At 39.3% G+C, this 19,215-nt stretch overlaps 1 protein-coding gene across 1 annotated transcript in view; it reads left to right on the forward strand.

Annotated features, from left to right (window-relative positions):
* Positions 1-4,848: 4,848 nt before the first annotated feature.
* The window catches only part of MARCO (macrophage receptor with collagenous structure), a 45,899-nt gene continuing 31,532 nt past the window's right edge, over positions 4,849-19,215 (forward strand). The window contains exon 1 of the mRNA XM_006169546.3: positions 4,849-5,116. Coding sequence (XP_006169608.1) covers positions 5,008-5,116 — 109 coding nt within the window. The 5' untranslated portion in view covers positions 4,849-5,007. The remainder of the gene's footprint in view (positions 5,117-19,215) is intronic.

A 19,215-nucleotide genomic window follows, 5' to 3' on the forward strand; every position in this document is an offset into this window, starting at 1 on the left:
TGTCCAATAATGAGTATTTCCAATTTCTGATTCAATGCAGCAAGCATTATTGCACTTATGCAAATAACCCTTCTGCCACAAAATAAGAATGCTCCCAAATATTTTCCAATTCCAAAGGGGTCAGGAAGGAAGAAAAATTTATGTTTCCATTTAAATAAATAAACAAGAAAAACATTTTAACAAATTGCTGAACTTATCAACAACTCAAAAGAGTGTAAAATGCTTAAGCTGGGCAAACAAAGCATAGTAAAAAAAAAAAAGCAATAATGTTTCACTTGAAAGTCATAAAATTCTATTTCACCAGTTCAGTCTTATGTTCAAACTCTCTCCTGTTGAATATGCAGTGTTACTGTGGTCCAGTCTTTCTGTTTAAATCCTGGAAGGTAACATTCAACATTATTATTGATATTTCTTGTCCCTAGCATTAAATTGGTCATTTTCTTGGTTGCCTTTTGTTCTTTTATTTCTGTACATGGCATATGTCTTTAGTTTTCCTGGTAGAGCATTCTTTTCAGAACTTCTTGGAGTGAGTCTGCTATTGACAAATTCTTTCAGATCTTGTTTATCCTTTCTTTCAATATGAAAGATAATCTTGCAAAAAAAAAAAAAAAAAACAGAAAGCAGAAAGAAAAAGAAAAGATAATGTTACCGGGTATAGTATTCTTGGTTGAGACTTTTCCACTTAACACTTTGAAGATATTTTCCCATTCTTTTCTTGCTTGCAATATTTTTGATGAGAGGTTTGAGGTTAGCCTGATTGGATAACCTTTATAGGTAACCTGATGTTTCTCTCTTGCCAATTTTAGTATCTTGTCTTTGTAGATTTGACCAGTCTGGCTATGATGTGCCTTGGAGAAGATCTTTTTGGGTTGATTTTATTAAGGGTCCTTTGTATTTGTTGAGACTGGATATTTGAGTGCCTCTCTAGATTTGGAAAGTTTTTTTTTTCCAGGATTTCATGGAATAGATTATCAATGTCCTATTAGTTTCCTCATCTTCTGGGATACCGATTATCCAAATGTTTGGGTGCTTAATGCTGTCTAGTATTTCTCGTATAGTATGCTCATTTGGGGGGGTTATTTTCTCAGTGTTTTTGGCTGTTTTTTCTGATCAGAGGTTTTGCCTTCAACATCCGAGATTCTATTTTCTGGGTGGACTAATCTGCTTTTAATACGTTCAAGGGACATTTTGATTTCCTGAATGGCAGCCTTTATTTCTAATAGCTCCATTTGAAACTTTTTTTTATGTATTTCCTTTTTCAGATCATGGAAGAACTTCAACACTTTCTGGAACTTGTCTCTTTTCTCCTGCATCTTCTGGAGTTCATTATCTCTCAGTTCTTGCATCTCTTTTAGTTTTGTCACTATGAATATTCTGAATTCTCTATCAGACATTTCCACGAGTTCTACTGTATTGGCTGAGGATGATGAGGGATTGTCCTTTTCACTTAGGGGAGAGATTTCTTGGTTTCTCGTGTTTCTTGTACCTCTGTGGTGATTTCTGGTCATTCTGTGACAAAATCTCGCCTCCACTGTGTTTGTCTGAAAATTTCAGGAGTCTTAAAAGATGGAGTTTAGAGCATAGCTTCCCTGAACAGGCCAGAACACACCTCAGCACTTTTTAAAAGAGGTTTTTGCTATAGGGAACGTGAGCTCGCCAGAAAGACAGAGAGAGACAGAGAGACAGAAAGTGAGAAATCACCCCCAGGGTGATGGACATGCTGTAATCCCTTCTCCTCCATTCTCCTCCATTCTCCTCTCGGGATCTTGGGCATACATGCACACGCACCTGGCATGAGTTTAAGCCACCCGGTCTGGGACTCGAACCACTGTCAACTATATGGGAATCTAGCTTCAAACACGAGGGTTTGTGTTAGGGATTTTTATATCATGCATTAACATGGTTGCCCAGGTTTAAGCTGGAATGGGGTTGCTTAAGGATTCTTCTTAGTAATTTGCCAGACAGCCCACTGACTGAACTAATTTGTGACCACCAGTTGATGGAAAGGCAAGCTCCACAGAGGCTACTAAGACTTAGGGGAGGGAGGTCTTGCCTACCTGGGACCCACATCTCCCGCATTACTCCTGTCTGGCAAAGCTCTGTGAGTCACTTAGCTGTCATTTCAGAGAACCTCAGAGCTCAATACAACTACATCAGGGCCCTCTGGACACATTAAAATGCTCCAATCCAATTATATGTACTGTAGTAGAAAAATGAAGCCAAAACTCTGCATTTCATGAAAAAGCTGTTTCCCCGATGAAAACCAACCACTTCATTTGGGTAAGAAAGAGCTAGACCCATCTTCTTTGAGATAAAAGTGTCTGAGTGGATCTGGAAGACTATACCTTATTACCTTATTGTGCACTTTGTACTTTATGGAAGACTTCCAGGATTATTAAGGGTAACATGCAGGGGCTTTACATTATGTGCTCCTTGGTATATGATGCTCTGCTAGGACTTCCCTGTAGCTTATGATTAAGGAAGCCAGATGGCTGAGGTTCAAATTCCAGCCCTGGCAGCTTGGAAAAGTCAGACTGGATGGAAGAATAGAGGGAAAAAGATGTGCTGTGACCATCTCTGTTTCTCTGACTCTTTCTGGTGAGTACACGTGTTTCCCAGCAAATAAAAAAGATGCTGTTCTATTCTGAACTCTTTTTAAAAATTATTTTATTTGATCTTCAGCTTATATGGGCAAACTGGGCAACTCATGGTATCCCATTTTGCAATGGGGTCACTGAAAGACAGAGCTATTGAGAGGGACAGAACCAAGGTGAATGCAACTATCCTTTGATTGCACATGCAAAGGGGTGGATATCAGTAATGTCCTATGATTTGGAGCTGTAAGGGCTCACACAGATCTCTGCGCTTGCTGTCCTTCTCAGCAGCCAAACCTGGCTGCACAGCTGAACCAACCACAGGGCTCCTATAAACACCAGAGCCTCAGACTGGACATGTATGTTTTCAAAAAGTTCATTTGTGAATCTCTGCATTCGAGTCCCTGGATTAAACTAGATTGGATTAAACCAGGTTGAAGAGGCAAGGAATCCTGGGTTCAGATTCTGAGGGCATCATGTTCTGTTTTTCTTTTTAAAAGATACTTATTTAATTTTATTTATTATTATTGTTATTTTCACTGTGATGAGAGAGAGAGAGAGAAAGTGAGAAAGCAAGCTGCCAGGTCTGAGAGTCAAACTGCTTTTGGTCATGTGGGAGTCCAGCAACTTAACCACCATTCCACTTGCTGGCCCTGAGTTTGTCATTTTCTAATGCACAACCTGAGGCAAGCTATAAATTGTCTCAAGGGTTGAGAAATATAAGTACATATCTAGCATAGTACCTGGCTTAACAATAAGTCCTGGGTAAGAGTTAGTGCTTGCTTCTATGAGCTATTACCTTGGACTGAAGTTCAGAGAAGTTGAGTAAGTCAACTAAGGTCACACAGCAAGTTAAAAGGCCCAGGTCTGTCTGGCCTTATAGCCAGTGTTATAATGACTATACTTGACACTCACAAAATGTTCCCTCCAAGAATGGGGCCCTTGATATTTTCTAATGGTTCCCCTCCCAAGGCCTGTGAGGCTCAGAACTGAGCTGAGGAGGCAGAGTAGGGAGGCACAAGGGGCCTGCATTAGGCATGTCCTTTGCCTGGGGGATTTCCTTCCAGCTGGAAAGGCCCCCTGCAGCCTCTAGTATGTGCACTGTCCCCTCCCAAACTTCTGGCTGGAGCTGCCACTGCCTACACTTCTTCACTTTCAGTTTGCCCCTTTAACCTTTTCTGTCCTGACTTCTGCTTCCAGTCCTCTCCTGAATCCAGAGGCTTACTGAATGTTGAAACTGTGGGGATCAAGGGGGACCTCTGCCTTGCAGGGTGCTTTCAGTAACTCATTTCCCTGCGGTTTTGTTCCCCTTTCCCTTTCTGCCACTCCACAGGCCAAGGGAAGTGGCTTAGCCTGGCCCAGCCTCCTTCCTGCCACCGTCCCTCCTCGCCTCCTGGTTCCAAATAGACCAAAGTCTTCGGGTGCTTTCATCTGTGAGGCTGCACTCTTCTCTTCCCTGCCTGGAAGACTCTGGAAGGCTCTGCCTTGTCTTGATCTTCAGGTCACTCTACAGTCACCTGTTTAAATCCAGCTCTGGGCTCTCCTTGATTCAGACATCTTTTTTGTGATAGTCCCACACCTGTCTCCAGGACACTTCTGTCCTTTAGGGCGAGTCAATCATTGCTGCACTTCACAACAATTTTCTGAAATTTAATTGTATACATCTTGCATATTAGACAGCAAGTGTCTTTAAGGCACATGCCACTTCTTCATCAGACTGGCCCCCAGAAGACGCTGAATATCTCTAGCAATAATAATAACAACATGACTTTATTATTTACTATATACCAGATGCATTCTAGCTATCTTAAAATAATTAATTAATTTAACTTTAACAATATTTTTTAACATATTCCCTGTCTTAACAAACAAGGAACGTGAAGCATTCAAAGCGTAAATGACCTGCCCACAGTCCTGCAGCTGCTATGTCAGAAGAGGTGAAATTTGACCACACTGTGAGTAGCAAACACAAACTCTACAGTTGTAGTAGGTCAGAGGAGGGAGATTTCACTGTGGGTTAGAAAGGTCCTGGGCAGTGAGCCAAGTGTGGGCTGATGGCAGCTTGGATAGGTAGAGGGGAGGGAGTGAAACGTCTTCCCTAGGGTCATCCAGCTCTTGGCTCTCAGGTTCCTGGGAGCAAGGGGATGGTTTCAGGGTTCACCTCAACTCCCCCTTAACACACAGCTGCTCTGAACAGGAGCTTTACATGTGAATAGCCTGTGTTTGAGAAATACCCAGTCCTGATCTAGTCAGGAAACAAGCTGCAAACTCAGAAATCAGAGCCAAAAGGAAGTGCTGTGTGGTCTACAACTATCTGCAGTGGTTAAATGGGAACGATCTTTCCCCAAGTAGTTCCTCTTGAGCGGAGCATTTCTGCTGGCTCTAGGACTTTGGCCATCTATAAAGCTTAGCAATGGAAAATCAGGAGATTCTCAAGGAGGAAGAGTTCTTGGGCAGCATCACAGGACAAGCAGCTTTCCACCAAACCAGGTTACTAGCGATGGAGAGCTTCGAAATCAATGGTAAAGTATCTCCTCCAGTAATGGAATTGGCCAGTTAATTAGTCTGCTCTGGCAAGACAGAAGAACATACAAGTCAGTAGATGGTCTGTTTGCACTGTTGCTGCATGTTGCACCTAGTTCTCATGCATACATGTCTAGAGCGCTTCAATCTGGAAGTCCTGGAATGCTAACAACAGATGCTGTATCTTTATGTAATTCGTTTGTAGTTGGTTTTATTAGCTTCACAATTCCTTTAAATTGTACAAATATTTTCCCTTGGATAAATGCCCATGCTTATTAAATGACTTTTTTTTTATTAGTTTCTTATTCTGACACATAAATTATGTGATAAAATGCAAGAACAGGGGGGCTAAAGAAGTTCCACAAAGCTGAAGCCAATCACCATAAACTTTTCATAATGCAATTCCTCTAAAACTCTTTAAGAGGATATCTGTTATAACTGATGTACAGAGCAGGGTGCTATGTCTCCATTACCTGCTAGTTAGGGTGTGTTGATGGCTTCATAATTGGTTTGCTTTAGCTTAAACCCAAGTTTTAAAAAATCGAGCTAACTCTGTTGTCTTCTTTTTCTTGCTCAGCATTGCACAGGCAAAGCATTTTTTTAAAAGTTTATTTTTTTAAAGAATTATTTTATTTAACTTTATTTATTTATTTTAATTTGACCAGAGAAGGTGGGAGGGGGGAGAGAAAGCCGCCAGGTCCAGGACTTGAACCATGGTTGGCCATGTGGGAGTCCAGCGCCCTTAACCACCACGCCACCTGCCAGCACCCAGGCAAAGCATTTTAAGTCTTTTAGAATTTGTAGCACTTAAAGTCATACATGGACTTGGTTCCACAGGTGAGTTCTGATTTCCCATTTTAGAACATTCTCTTGGAATCGTCTTCCTAGACCTTAATCATTCTCAATCTCAGGCTTTTCTACAAGTTGTATATGTGAGCAATGACAGCTCCGTCCCTTGGCTTTAGTATTCTTCTCATGCATCTCTGTCTGTGCTGGTCACTGGCTGGGATTTATGGAGGTTCAAAGATGCAGAGTCCAGGATTCTACCTTCATAAATTTATAATGCAGAGAAAGGCCTATGTGTGCATGACTGATTAATTGTGGGCTATTCAGAACTTTCCAGAATGCAGCATTGTGGGTATATGACTTCTAAAGATACTAAAAATATTTAGGAAAGTCCATTGAACAAACATATTCAGTCCCTTCTACCTGTCGGGCAATGGGCTCAGCAGAGGAAAGACACCATAAATAATCGCATCTCCTGGATTTGCGACATCTGCACTCATGTCAGGGTGGTGCAAGGGTAAGCCTTCCTATGAACTGGCCATTTCTAAACAATTCATCACTGGTTGTGATTGAGCTTTTCCCTGGTATGGGACCCTGGAGGTCAGAGCTGACACCTATTCTAAAGTTTAAAGGATTAGAAGTTAGAGAAAGGAAATAGTGCTTGAGGGGCGCTACATCTTTCTACTCACAAGAAATATTCAGAAATACAAATATCTCTACACTGTTGGGCCGGAATTAGGAGGGGAAGCTTCCTGGGGACTGAGGCTGGGACCAATACATTTAACCTTTATCTTCGGGACAGTGGTGGGGGCAGGGCTGGAGAGACTGATTTGCATTTGAGGTTGCTCATTCTCATTGATGGGGGTCTAACTGGGGAGAAAAACTGAAGGCAGAGAGGAACCTGGCAGCAAGAGATGAGGAGCAGTGGTGGTAAGGAAGGAAAGCAGGAAACGTTCTCCAGATATTTGAGGTTGTACCTACAAGATCAGAATGGTGAGACAGGGCAGGTGAGGGAGATACAAGAGTCGAGGGTGAATCCCAGATTTGGAGTGCAACGAACTAAAACTCTGACCAGAGAAACAAAACCACTCTACTTTGGATAGAACATTTTCCTAGGTGCATTCACAGTTTATTGTCTTCTCATATAAATACCGTGGAACATGGAACTTCCTAGAAGAGCTCTATTATGAATAGTAATAACTGGCAGGCTCTGTAACAAAGTGACCCATCAAGGCACCTATAATTAATAAAACTACTCGCTTCAGCACCAAGTGGCTCTGAGCATATTTATTTGTCTGCTGAAGATTGCTTTATTATTTATTGAGTTCGTTTTAGGTGTTTATACTTAGTTTTGTTTTCTTCTGGAAGTAAAATAAAAGCAATGTCTTCAGCTTTCCACATGCTGTTCCAAAAATCACACATTTGTAGTATCATTTTCTCATGTATTTTTCTCTAATGCTGCTAGTGTTGAAGAGCAATGCAAGCCAGATTGTGAAAGACAGGCATTGGACGTCCTCCCTTAATATATACCGAATGTCTGCACCCTGGGAGAAACTCAGAGATAGGAAGGTTTAATGGCAGGCGGGCAACTGTGGATGCTAGAGATAGCATAGGAGGGGGTGGGCAGTGAGGAGTGGGCAGGAGGGAGATCATGAAAAAGAAAGAAAGAAGCATTTAACAGACCCAAAAGTGAAAAGTTATCTGTTGATAATGTGTATGGTATTATCTTTGACTTGACTGATAATGCACTATATTCATGCTGGGAAAAACAATTGTACACTGTGAAGATATACAGTGATCAAAAGTAAATTTTAGAAAGTATAAATAAATAAATAAATGTTTTTCTCAGAAAAAAAGAAAAAGGAATATAAAATGTTGTCATTCTCCAATGATACATTCAGTTTGTTTTAATTACCCAGTGGTACCAGATTAGGGACATTTTAACCATATGTTATAGAAACTTTCAGAAGTGAGCTTGAGAAACTTTTGAAATGTAACTAGTTTTTTTTTTTTCTAAACTTAACCTAAAATTTGACAATTAGTTTAGATTTCACAAGATGTTGTACAAGCAAAATATACTTTGTCTCCACCCATTCATTATTTTATGACTTTGCAATTTTATCACACTCATCCTTGCTCTCTGGTCATAAGCACCCTTTCTTCCCTTATCTGCAATACAAGCAAGATTATTTTTTCTCAACTTTTTGGAGGTGTAGTTGACCAATCGAAATTGTATATATTGATAGCTTACATGCGGTAATTTGCTATATATAGCTATTGTGAAATGATTCTCACAAAGATTGTTTTAGTTTCCTGAGGGAACTTGACCTACCATGGCTCCTGTGGCACTTTCAACAAAATCTCAAGACTGACATCCACCCCGTCTCCCTCCTCGACAATGGAGCATGTGAGCTTTAATGAGAGAATTCTGATTTGTCCATTAGACAGTATCTTTATAAAGTGTACTTGTTTTAAAAGTTAGAAACGTGTGTAAGTTCACTCACTCCTGGCTAACTTCAAAACATTGTAGATAATAGCAGTTACTATTTCCAGGTTGTTATATTACAGGAAAATGTGTATATTGTGAAATGCCACATTGTTTACTTTAATTACTATAATGATGTAGAAAAGATTTCCATGTGGATTTTTTTAAGTCTAAAATATATATGCTGTAAACATTTGCTGCAGTACAAAGAGAGAGAGAGAGAGAGAGAGAGAGAGAGAGAGAAAAGGAAAAGGGAAAAGAAAAGAAAATTAGGAACCTTTGTTCGGGTCAAGTCTTCCTGTCACATGTCACGTTTGTGGATTCCCTCACCTTGAGGTCTCAACTATTTCAGACCTCACATCTTTCTTCATGATATTTCCCCCATGGTATTTTTCAGCCTAAAGAGCATTCTTCTTGACAAAAAAGACCCAAATGAAATACAAGTTAGAGGAACAAAATCACCCTAGTATATATGGAACATTTGTGCGTAGGTGGCCGTCGTGTGCTTTTTTGAGGTTGATTTCTCTCTTTCTTCCATGAGTGAGAGATATAGAAAAAGAGAAACAGCACTCTCAACAAGGTATTAATACCACGATCCACCCCCAGCTCTGTCATGAGTACACTGGTGTGTACTCAGGGAGGTCTCTAGACTCAAACCTGGAACCTTCCCATGTGGGTCCCCCTGACAGACCGTTATGTTTTACTGCTAAACCACTGCCTGGTCCCTGTGTTATTGTGTTAATAAACATTAACTATTGGCTGCTAGTAATTGGCCTCACTGTCCCTTTTTCCTGTTTTAAGGAAAGTCAAAGATACTTTTAAACGTTCTCCTAGTGAACCTTAACCCTAGCATCTGTTTGGTTTCAGTTTTGCTGATGTGGCTGCTGTCATTTCATGTAGTTACTCTGACTGTTCTTCATCAGGTCAATATTTCTCAACATGTTTAAGCATATGGCTTTACTGTAGTTTTACTCTTTTTTTTTTTTGACCCAAATGAAATACAAGTTAGAGGAACAAAATCACCCTAGTATATATGGAACATTTGTGCGTAGGTGGCCGTCGTGTGCTTTTTTGAGGTTGATTTCTCTCTTTCTTCCATGAGTGAGAGATATAGAAAAAGAGAAACAGCACTCTCAACAAGGTATTAATACCACGATCCACCCCCAGCTCTGTCATGAGTACACTGGTGTGTACTCAGGGAGGTCTCTAGACTCAAACCTGGAACCTTCCCATGTGGGTCCCCCTGACAGACCGTTATGTTTTACTGCTAAACCACTGCCTGGCCCCTGTGTTATTGTGTTAATAAACATTAACTATTGGCTGCTAGTAATTGGCCTCACTGTCCCTTTTTCCTGTTTTAAGGAAAGTCAAAGATACTTTTAAACGTTCTCCTAGTGAACCTTAACCCTAGCATCTGTTTGGTTTCAGTTTTGCTGATGTGGCTGCTGTCATTTCATGTAGTTACTCTGACTGTTCTTCATCAGGTCAATATTTCTCAACATGTTTAAGCATATGGCTTTACTGTAGTTTTACTCTTTTTTTTTTTTTTCACTTTTAACCTTTTATTGTGAAATAAGTATAGATTCACGGAAAGTTACAAAATATGTACAGGGACAGGTCCTTGACCCTTTTGGTAGTAACAGCTTGCATAATTTTTGTAAAATATCCCAGCTAGGAAACTGATACTGGAACAATCCACAAAGCTAATTCAGTAGTTTTTTATGCACTCATTTGTGTGAATGAATGTAGTTCTCTGTAGTTCTGCTTTGTGGTCGCACATAATCCTCACTTCCCCACCTCCTCATTCCCCCACTACCTCGTGGCAACCACTAATCAGTTCCCCATCTCTGTAATTCTGCTGTATTAGGAATGTTACATAAAGGAATTACACAGTATGTAACTTTTTAAAGATTGGCATTTTTCATATAGCATAGTTCCCTTGAGATCCATCCAAATTATTGTGGACTATTAAAAATAAAGCTGCTAGGATCACTTATGTAAAAGTTTTTGTGTGAGTAAAATTATTATCTTTTTCTAGTTTGCAAAAGGGGGTATGTACTTGCCTGACACAGACACAGACACACACAGAGGTTCAAAGCACCTCTTGATGGGGAATGGTCACACCACAATCCCATCTCCTCCATCTTGTCAGGATTGAGGGGCATGCATGTAAATGTGCTGAGTGTGTGTGTGTGTGTGTGTGTGTGTGTGTGTGCATGTGCATGTTTGAAAATTTTGACACAGAGTGCATGTGCTTGCCAGAGAGAGACAGAGAGAGGAAAAGTGAGAAGGTACGTCTCATGAGATATGGTCATACTGAAATCTCTTCTCCATTTCTTCCTCTTTTCAGGATTTTGAGCAGTCATACACATGTCCTGGGCATGTTTCTCAAGCTGCCAGGGACAGAGTTTGGACTGTAGAGTCAGTCATGTGGGATCCACCACACCTCGGGCTGGCCCTTCGTGTGATTTTTAAGCCACAGTTGACCATTTTGGATTCTGCTTCCCTTAATTACTAGGCGACAGGGCCAACCCATATAAGCATAACTTAATTTCTCCAAAATTAAGACCTCATTGCTGTATTCTAAGAGTATTTTTTAATTCAATCACTGTATATCATTACGGCATGCAAAATGAATTTCCCACCATCAATATACTGTATATTACTCCAGTTAAAGATATTATCAAACACGTTATCATTAGCAGGTACTTTTCCAATTTTGTGTCCCTTAAATGTTTTCCTTCTTTCCTCTTCCCCTTGACTCCCTTCCTCTCGCTCTTCCCCATTTCCTACAAAAAAAACAGCTAATGTCTTTTCCAGTGTGACATACTATTTTATATTTCCACTGGCAATGTTCAACTTGACCAATTGATTATTTAAAAATATTTTTAAATATATTTTATTCCCTCTCACCTTCCACAATTTCCCACCCTCCTACCATACTGTCTCTGGTATCCACAGTGGCTTTCCGAGCTTTTATACAGCCCATTATTTCAGTTTCTGACATAGAGTGCAGACATTTGCTGTATATTAAGTGGGGACATACAATGTCCCTCTTTCATAGTCTGCCTTTCCTGCACTTAGCAATAAATCTTCCATATCTGTACACTTTCTAACAAATGCCAGGATCTCTCTCTCTCTCCCTCTTTTTTTAATGGCTGAGTAGTATTTCATGGTATATATGTGCCACAGTTTTTCAATACATTCATCTGCTCATGGACATTTGGGTTGGTTCCATGTCTTAGCTACTATGAATAATGCCACAATAAACATGGGTGTACAAGTGTTTTTCCAGCTGTGTGCTTTCCTATCCTTTGGATAGATATGTAGGAGTGGAATTGCTAGTTCATATGATAGCTCTATTTGTAGGTTTTTGAGGAATCTCCACACTGTTCTCCACAGTGGCTATACTAACCTGCATTCCCACCAACAGTATAGAAGAGTCCCCTTTTCTCCTCAGCCTCACCAGCATTTAACAATCTTTATTTTAAACAATTTTAGTCATTCTGACTGTGGTGAGGTGGTGCCTCATTGTGGCTTTGAATTGCATCCCCCTTATGTTAAGGGATATTGAGCACTTTTTCATGTATTTTTTGCCTGTACATACATGTCTTCCTTAGAGAAGTGTCTGTCCAGCTCATTTGTCCATCTTTTAATTGGGGTGATTTTTTTTTCAGGTAAGCTGCTTGAGTTCCCTGTATATTCTGATTATCAGTCTCTTATCTGAGGCATAGCTTGTAAATATATTCTCCCATTCTGATGGTTTTCAGTTCACTCTAATTGTTGTTTCTTTTGCTGCACAGAAGCTTTTTAACCTGATATAACCCCACTTGTCTATTTTTGGGATTATTGCCTGTGCTTTGGGTGTCTTATTTAAGAGGTCTTTGCCTACTCCAATATCTCCAAGAGTTTCCCCAGTGTTTTCCACCAGCTTGAGTTTTTAGGTTTAGATCTTTGATCCATTTGGAATTGATTTTTGTTAGTGGTGAGAGATGATAGGAGTCCATTTTATCTTTCTGCAAGTAGATACCCAGTTTTTCCAGCTCCATAGACTGAAGATATTTTCTTTTCCTCATTAGAGTGTCTGGTGCCCTTTGTCAAAAACCAGTTGGCTATGTGTTTTGGGGTTTATTTCTGGGACATCTATTCTATTCTATGGGTCTACATACCTGTTTTTGTGCCATGCTGTTTTGATTATCACAGCTTTGTAATATTTTGGGGGTCAGGGAGTGAGATGCCACCTACTCCACTTTTTTTGCACAGTATTGATTTGGCAGTATGTGGTATTTTATGTTTCCAGACATATGATTATTTTTTCTACATCTGTGAAGAATATCCCGGTAATTGAATTGGAATTGTATTAAATATGTAGATAAATATGAGTAGAATTGACATTTTGATTATATTAATTCTTACAATCCAAGAACCTGTGGTGGTTTTCCATGTTTTTGTGTCATTTTCGATATATTTTTTAGTTTTTCATAGTTTTCCTTGTACAGGTTTTTTACTTCTTTGGTTAGTTTTATTTTTAGGCACCTTATACTTTTTGTGGTTATTGTAAGTGGGATTACTTTCTTCAATTCTGCCTCAATCTTCTTGTTGGTGTATAGAAATGCTATAGATTTTTGTATGTTCATTTTGTATCCTGCCACTTTACTGTATTCATTTATCACTTCCAGGAGTATTTTTGCAGATTATTCTGAGTTTTCAATGTACATAATTATGCAATCTGCAAATAGAAGTAATTTCACTGCTTCTTTCCCTGTTTGGATGCCTTTTATTTTATTCCCTTGTCTGATTGCATTGGCAAGAACATCAAGTATTATACTGAAGAAGAATGGAGAAAATTGGCACCCTTGTCTTGTTCTAGTTTTTAGTGGAAAAGTTTTTAGCTTTTTCCCATTCAGTATTATGTTAGCTATGGGTTTGTCATAGACGGCTTTTATTGTGTTGAGAAATATCCCTTCTATGCCTATTTCTGAGAGACTTAATCATGAAGGGATGCTGGATTTTTTTTTTAAACTTTTATCTAGGTAGAATTATTCCTTATAGTTTACTTTTGTTTTCAAGATTGTTTTAAGCTAAGCTAGAACCTATGCCTTTCCATATAAATTTTCACATAAGTTCATCTATACCCACAATAAAATTACTGGGATTTTGATGGAAATTTTGTTACACTGATAAATAACACAAGGATAAGTGATTTCTTTACTAGAGTAAAGATTACAACTGATGAAGATGCAGTGTCTCTCCATTTATTTAATTCTTGTTTATTTATTTATATATTTATTTTGGAGAGACATTTTTGCTATAGGGCATGTGTGCTCACTGGAGACAGAAAGTGAGAAATCACCCCCCTAGAGGGGATGGCCACATTGCAATCCCTTTTCCTCCATTCTCCTCTCAGAATTTTGGGCATTCATGCACACATACCTAGTGTGAGTTTTAAGCCACCGGGTCTGGGACTTGAACCCCGGTTGACCATGTAGGAGTCCAGTAACATAATCATTATGCCATCTGCTGGTCTCAGTTCTTAATTAATTTTTAAGTCAGAATTTTGTGGTTTCCAGCATATAGTTCCTGAAAGTGTTTTGTTAGATTTATATCTAAGTATTTAATTTTCTTTGGGGAGATTATCAATGCCATTGTGTTTTTAATTTTGGTTTTCCCATGTTCGTTGTTTGTAAACAGAAATGTGATTGATTTTATTATATTACTCTTGGATCCCGAAATGTTGGTGAACTTTTTAGTTTTTGCTATTTGTTCATTATTTATTATGAGTTATAATTATGAATTATAATTATGAACGTTTTACTAAGAATTAAATTTTTCCAAGTACCTTTTCAACATTAACTATAAGATTTTTCATCTTTAGCTTGTTGATCTGGTATATCATACTGACTGATTTTCTTTTTCTTTTTCTTTTTTTTTTGAGAGATTTTTGCTATAGGGTGCATGTGCTCTCTAGAAAGACAGAGAGAAACAGAGAGACAGAAAGCAAGAGATCACCTCCCAGGGGGGATGGCCACGCCGTAATCCCTTCTCTTCCATTCTCCTCTTGGGATCTTGGGCACGTACACACATGCCTGGCATGAGTTTAAGCCACCTGGTCCAGGACTGGAACCACAGTCAACTATGTGGGAGTCCAGCGACATAGCCATTGCACCAATTGCTGGTCCCCTAACTGATTTTCAAAAACAAACTATTTTTGCATACCTAAAATAAATCATACTTGGTTGTGGCAGCTAACTCTTTTTATACATTTCTGAGGGTGATATACTAATTTATTATTTGCTAAAGATATTCATGTCAAAATTTATTAGAGGTATTGACCTTTAGTGTTCTTTTTCGTCTTTTCACTCTCTGTCTCTTTCTTTGTACTACTTTTTTTGTTTTTCGTATTAAGATAATTCTAAACTCGTAAAATTAGTTAGGAAGTATTTTCTTCCTCTTCTATTTTCTATGAGAAATTATTTGACATTGGTGCTAATTCTTTAAATGTTTAATAGGATACTACAGTAAAACCACCTGGGCCTAGAGCTTGGAGTTTTTAATTAAAAATTAAGTGTATTTAGTGTTTTATATATTTTTTTTCATTGAGCTTCTTTCCTGTTCTTTGTGATAGAAAGTATATGTGTGCAGATGAGAGAGAGTGAGAGAGAGAGAACACATTAAGTTCTCATCACACCACAGTCTCCTTCCCCAGTTCGCTAACTCCTCAGGTTCTTGGGCAGCAATGGGCATAAAGTGTGTTTTTCAGGACAGCCTGGGATCTAAAGCATGGTTGCCTTATGGTTTCTAACATTGCAAGGCATTAGTGTTACCATTATACTACAACAGCTAGGCCTTGTTTGAGTTTTGATAGTTTGTGGCTTTGGCATGATTGACCTACTTCGTTTAAATTATGAACCCAAAGTTGGTCATTGAAATTTTTATTTTCTTTTTAATGGATGTAGGATCTGTAGTGATAGCCCCTGTGCCTTTCTGATATTGGTGGTTTGTGTCTTCTTTCTTTTATCTTGCTTTGTCTTGCCAGGGGTTTGTCTATTTATTGATTTTGTTTAAAGATCTAGTTTTTTTGTTTCATCAATTTTCTCTTTTGCCTTCTTCTTTTAAATTGTATTTATTTCTGCTCTTGTTTTTATTATCTCCTTTTTCTTGCTTGACCTGAGGCTTATATATTGCTCTTTTCTAGTTTCTTAGGCATAAACTTAATTTGTTTATTTGAGACCTTTTTTCATTTTCAGTCTAAGCAGTACTACAAATTTTCTTCTCAGTGCTGCTTTAGCTATACTTCATAAACTTTTACACATTGCATTTTAATTTCATTCAGTTCTACTTTTTAAATTTTCTTTGAGAACTTCTCTATGACCTATGTATTATTTAGAAGTACATATTTTTTTTTTTGGAAAAGTTTTTGTTATAGGGCATGTGGGCTTTCCAGAAAGATAGAGAGAGATAGAAAGCGAGAAATCACCCCCTTGGGAGGATGGCCACTCCACAATCCCTTCTCCTCCGTTTTCCTCTTGGGATCTTGGGCACACATGCACATGCGCCCGGCATGAGTTTAAGTCACCGGGTCTGGGACTCAAACCACGGTCGACTACATGGGAGTTCAGCAACACAGCCATTACACTAACTGCTGGTCCCTAGAAGTACTTTTTTGAAACTGGCAAAATGTTTAGGGACTTTCCTGTTGTCTATTTATAGTATTGATTTCTATTTTTATTGCATTACTGTCAAAGAACATACTCTGTATGACTTAATTTCTTTTACATTTTGAGATTTGTTTTATGACTCAGGATATGGTCTCTTTTGGTGTTTCATGTGTGCATAAAAAGAACATGTATTCTGCTGCTATGATGTGGAATATCTTATAATTGCTCGTTAGATATTGTTGGTTTAGAGCGCTGTTCAGTTCTTTTTACCTTTGTTGGTTTTCTGTCAGTTGGTGAGAGTAGGGTATTAAAGTCCTCAGTGATAATTATGCATTTGTCTCATCTTTCAGTTATGTCAGTTTTTGCTTTATGTATTTTGAAGTTCTATTGTTTGGTTTCTCATAGGTAGCATATAGTTTTTTAAAAAAATAATTATTTTATTTAATTTTATTCATCTTTGTTATTATTGTTATTATTTTAAGTTTACCAGAGAGAGAAAGAGAGGGGGGGAGGGGAGTGAGAAAGCAAGCTGCCAGGTCTAGGACGTGAACTGTGGTCAGCAGTACGAAAGTCCAGCACCTTAACCACCATATCACCTGCTGGCCCCTCAGTCATGTTTTTAAATTCAGTTTAGCAAGATCTGTCTTTTGATTGGTATATTCAGATTATTTAAATTGAAAGTAATTACTATTTAGAACTTAAATCTGCCTTCTTATTGTGAGTTACCTGGTTTTTTTTCCTCTCTGTTTCCCATGCATCTAGATTTTTGGGTTTTTTTTTGTTTGTTTGTTTGTTTTTTTTAACTTCCTATAGATTATACACTTTTTAGAACTCCATTTTGGTTTACTTACAGTGATTTTCTTGATATTGCAATATACATATGGAACCTAGTACAATCTACTGATATGGACATTTTACCATTTCAAGTCAAGTGCAGAAATCTTTTTTTTTTTTTTTTTTGAGAGTTTTTTTTTTTTTTTTTGCTATAGGGCGCGTGCACCAGAAAGACAGAGAGACAGAAAGCGAGAAATCACCCCCCGGGGGGATGGCCACGCCGCAATCCTTCTCCTCCATTCTCTTCTCGGGATCTTGGGCACGCAGGCACACGTGTGCCCAGCGTGAGTTTTAAGCCCCCAGGTCCGGGTTGCGAACTGCGATCGACTACGTGGGAGTCCAGCAAATAGCCATTACACTAACTGCTGGTCCCAAGTTTATTTCTTCAATAGAATTTTTTGTGGACTCGAAACATCATTTTTATTCCCCTGGAGCCGTATTTTCTTTGTGAGTCATACAATAGAACTTTCAAATTTCCAAAACCTGTTTCCCTTGAGTCTGCTTAGACTCACCCTGACTTACTCCAGGAAGTTTTTATTATTGTTATTATTTACCAGCAGCTTTTACAATTCTCTCATCTCCATCAGCTCTTTCTCACTGGTCAAACTCAATCCAAAACAGATGCCTCCTTTTTTAAAAGTTTATTTATTTCTTTATATGACAGAAGTAAACAGACAGACAAACAGGCAGAAATCCCCAACAGGTTGTACAGACTGCAGTCTACCCGTCTCAGCGGGCCTGGATCACAGGCTCGTGTGTGCATGCCCAGCATGTTCAAGGAGGTCCTGAGGCAAGAACCCAGGACCTTTGCCATGTGGGGACAGCTGTGTTACCACTACACCACTTCCTGGCCCCTATACACTTTCTTCGTAGTTTCTTCTGTTCACTAAAAAGTAAAATGATCAGTGTAAAGGGTAATGACTTCATTACATCTTCTGCGTTGTACAGAGTTAAGTGTGTCCACAATTCCAAGTTCCAAGTTTCTAAAATATCCTGGCAGCTCTAAATTTAAAAACAAAACAACAAAACTAAACAAAAAATGTTTTAGACCTGGCTGGACATCCACGAACTACTCCCATGATACTGTCATCTCTCTTGTTTTCTCCCTTTATTTTTGTTCAAATGCCTTCTCCCCTGGTCCTAACGTCTGGTTTAAAAGTACCTATATTTTTCTGTGCTTGCTTTCACTTCCACCTCCAACCTCTATAATACTTATGTTTCTAATCCACAGTTGAACTTTCCCTTTTTATCACAAGTTATGTTTCATTACGTTTGGTGCCATCTGTGAGAGTGTATATGCCTTCCATCTTCTGTTAATCGTGAAGTTTCCCTTATGCATTATCCGCCCTCTCCATGAAGGCTGTATGGATACCGGAGGGCCTGAGTTGAATTTCCAACGTCCTTCCAACGCTTTCAAAACGGCAGTGTCCAGCTCTACAAGCAGTCACCACTCAAAACTCAACTATTCATTCATTCGTTCACCCATCAAGTCATAATCTTCCCGGTTTATGTTGTGCAATGGATATATGTTGGTGCTGAAAAGCAGCCCAGAAACCTTCCAGGCACTTGGAGAAATGGAGACACGAACAGACAACTCAGGGTGGTCGGTTCCACTGTATAGAGCATGGGGCGATGTGGGGGAGGCACAGGGGAGTTCCACTGAGCCCAGGGGAGCCAGAGAAAATATCTGGAGCAGGAAAAGCTCTGGTGCCTTTCCAAACGATGAGTGGAAGTAAACACACGGAAGGGAGGAGAGAGGGCTCTGTATTAAGAAAAAGGGAATAGCCACTTGCTGTCTGCCTTGATCATTGGTCAGGATTCACAGAGGTGTGGTATAGAGGTGTAGTCACAGAATAGCTTGTCAGTGGGCTTCAGGTGCCAGATGGGGAGCTGTTTGCCCAAGGACCATGAGCAGCCACTAAAGGGCCGATAGCAGTGGAGTATCTGGGCCAGATTTTGTGTTGGGTAGCTCACTCAGATTGCTTTGTGGGCATGGATTTTAGGGGTGGAGTGGTGAAGGAGGGACGCTCCATGCTGGAATAATTAAAACAAGTGTAACTAACTAAAAAAACATCCCGCCAACAAAGCCACTCCCCAGCCTTGGCTCTGCCAAAGCTATCCCTAGACCACGGTGCATTAGGACAGGGATACCTACGCTGCAGAAGGCTGAAAAGAACAGCACTGGGATAACTCACTTCCAGTGGGTAATAAAGAAAGAGCAGCAGTTCACACACATCTGTCAGAATAGCCAGCTGAAAACCCACTTTTCTCTATCACACAAAAAAATTATGTTCACTTATTCCCCTGACCCACCACCTGTTCCTCCGTTCCCTTG

This window comes from Tupaia chinensis, unplaced genomic scaffold, assembly GCF_000334495.1.
Source record: "Tupaia chinensis unplaced genomic scaffold, TupChi_1.0 Scaffold147282_1, whole genome shotgun sequence".
Lineage (NCBI taxonomy): Eukaryota > Metazoa > Chordata > Mammalia > Scandentia > Tupaiidae > Tupaia > Tupaia belangeri.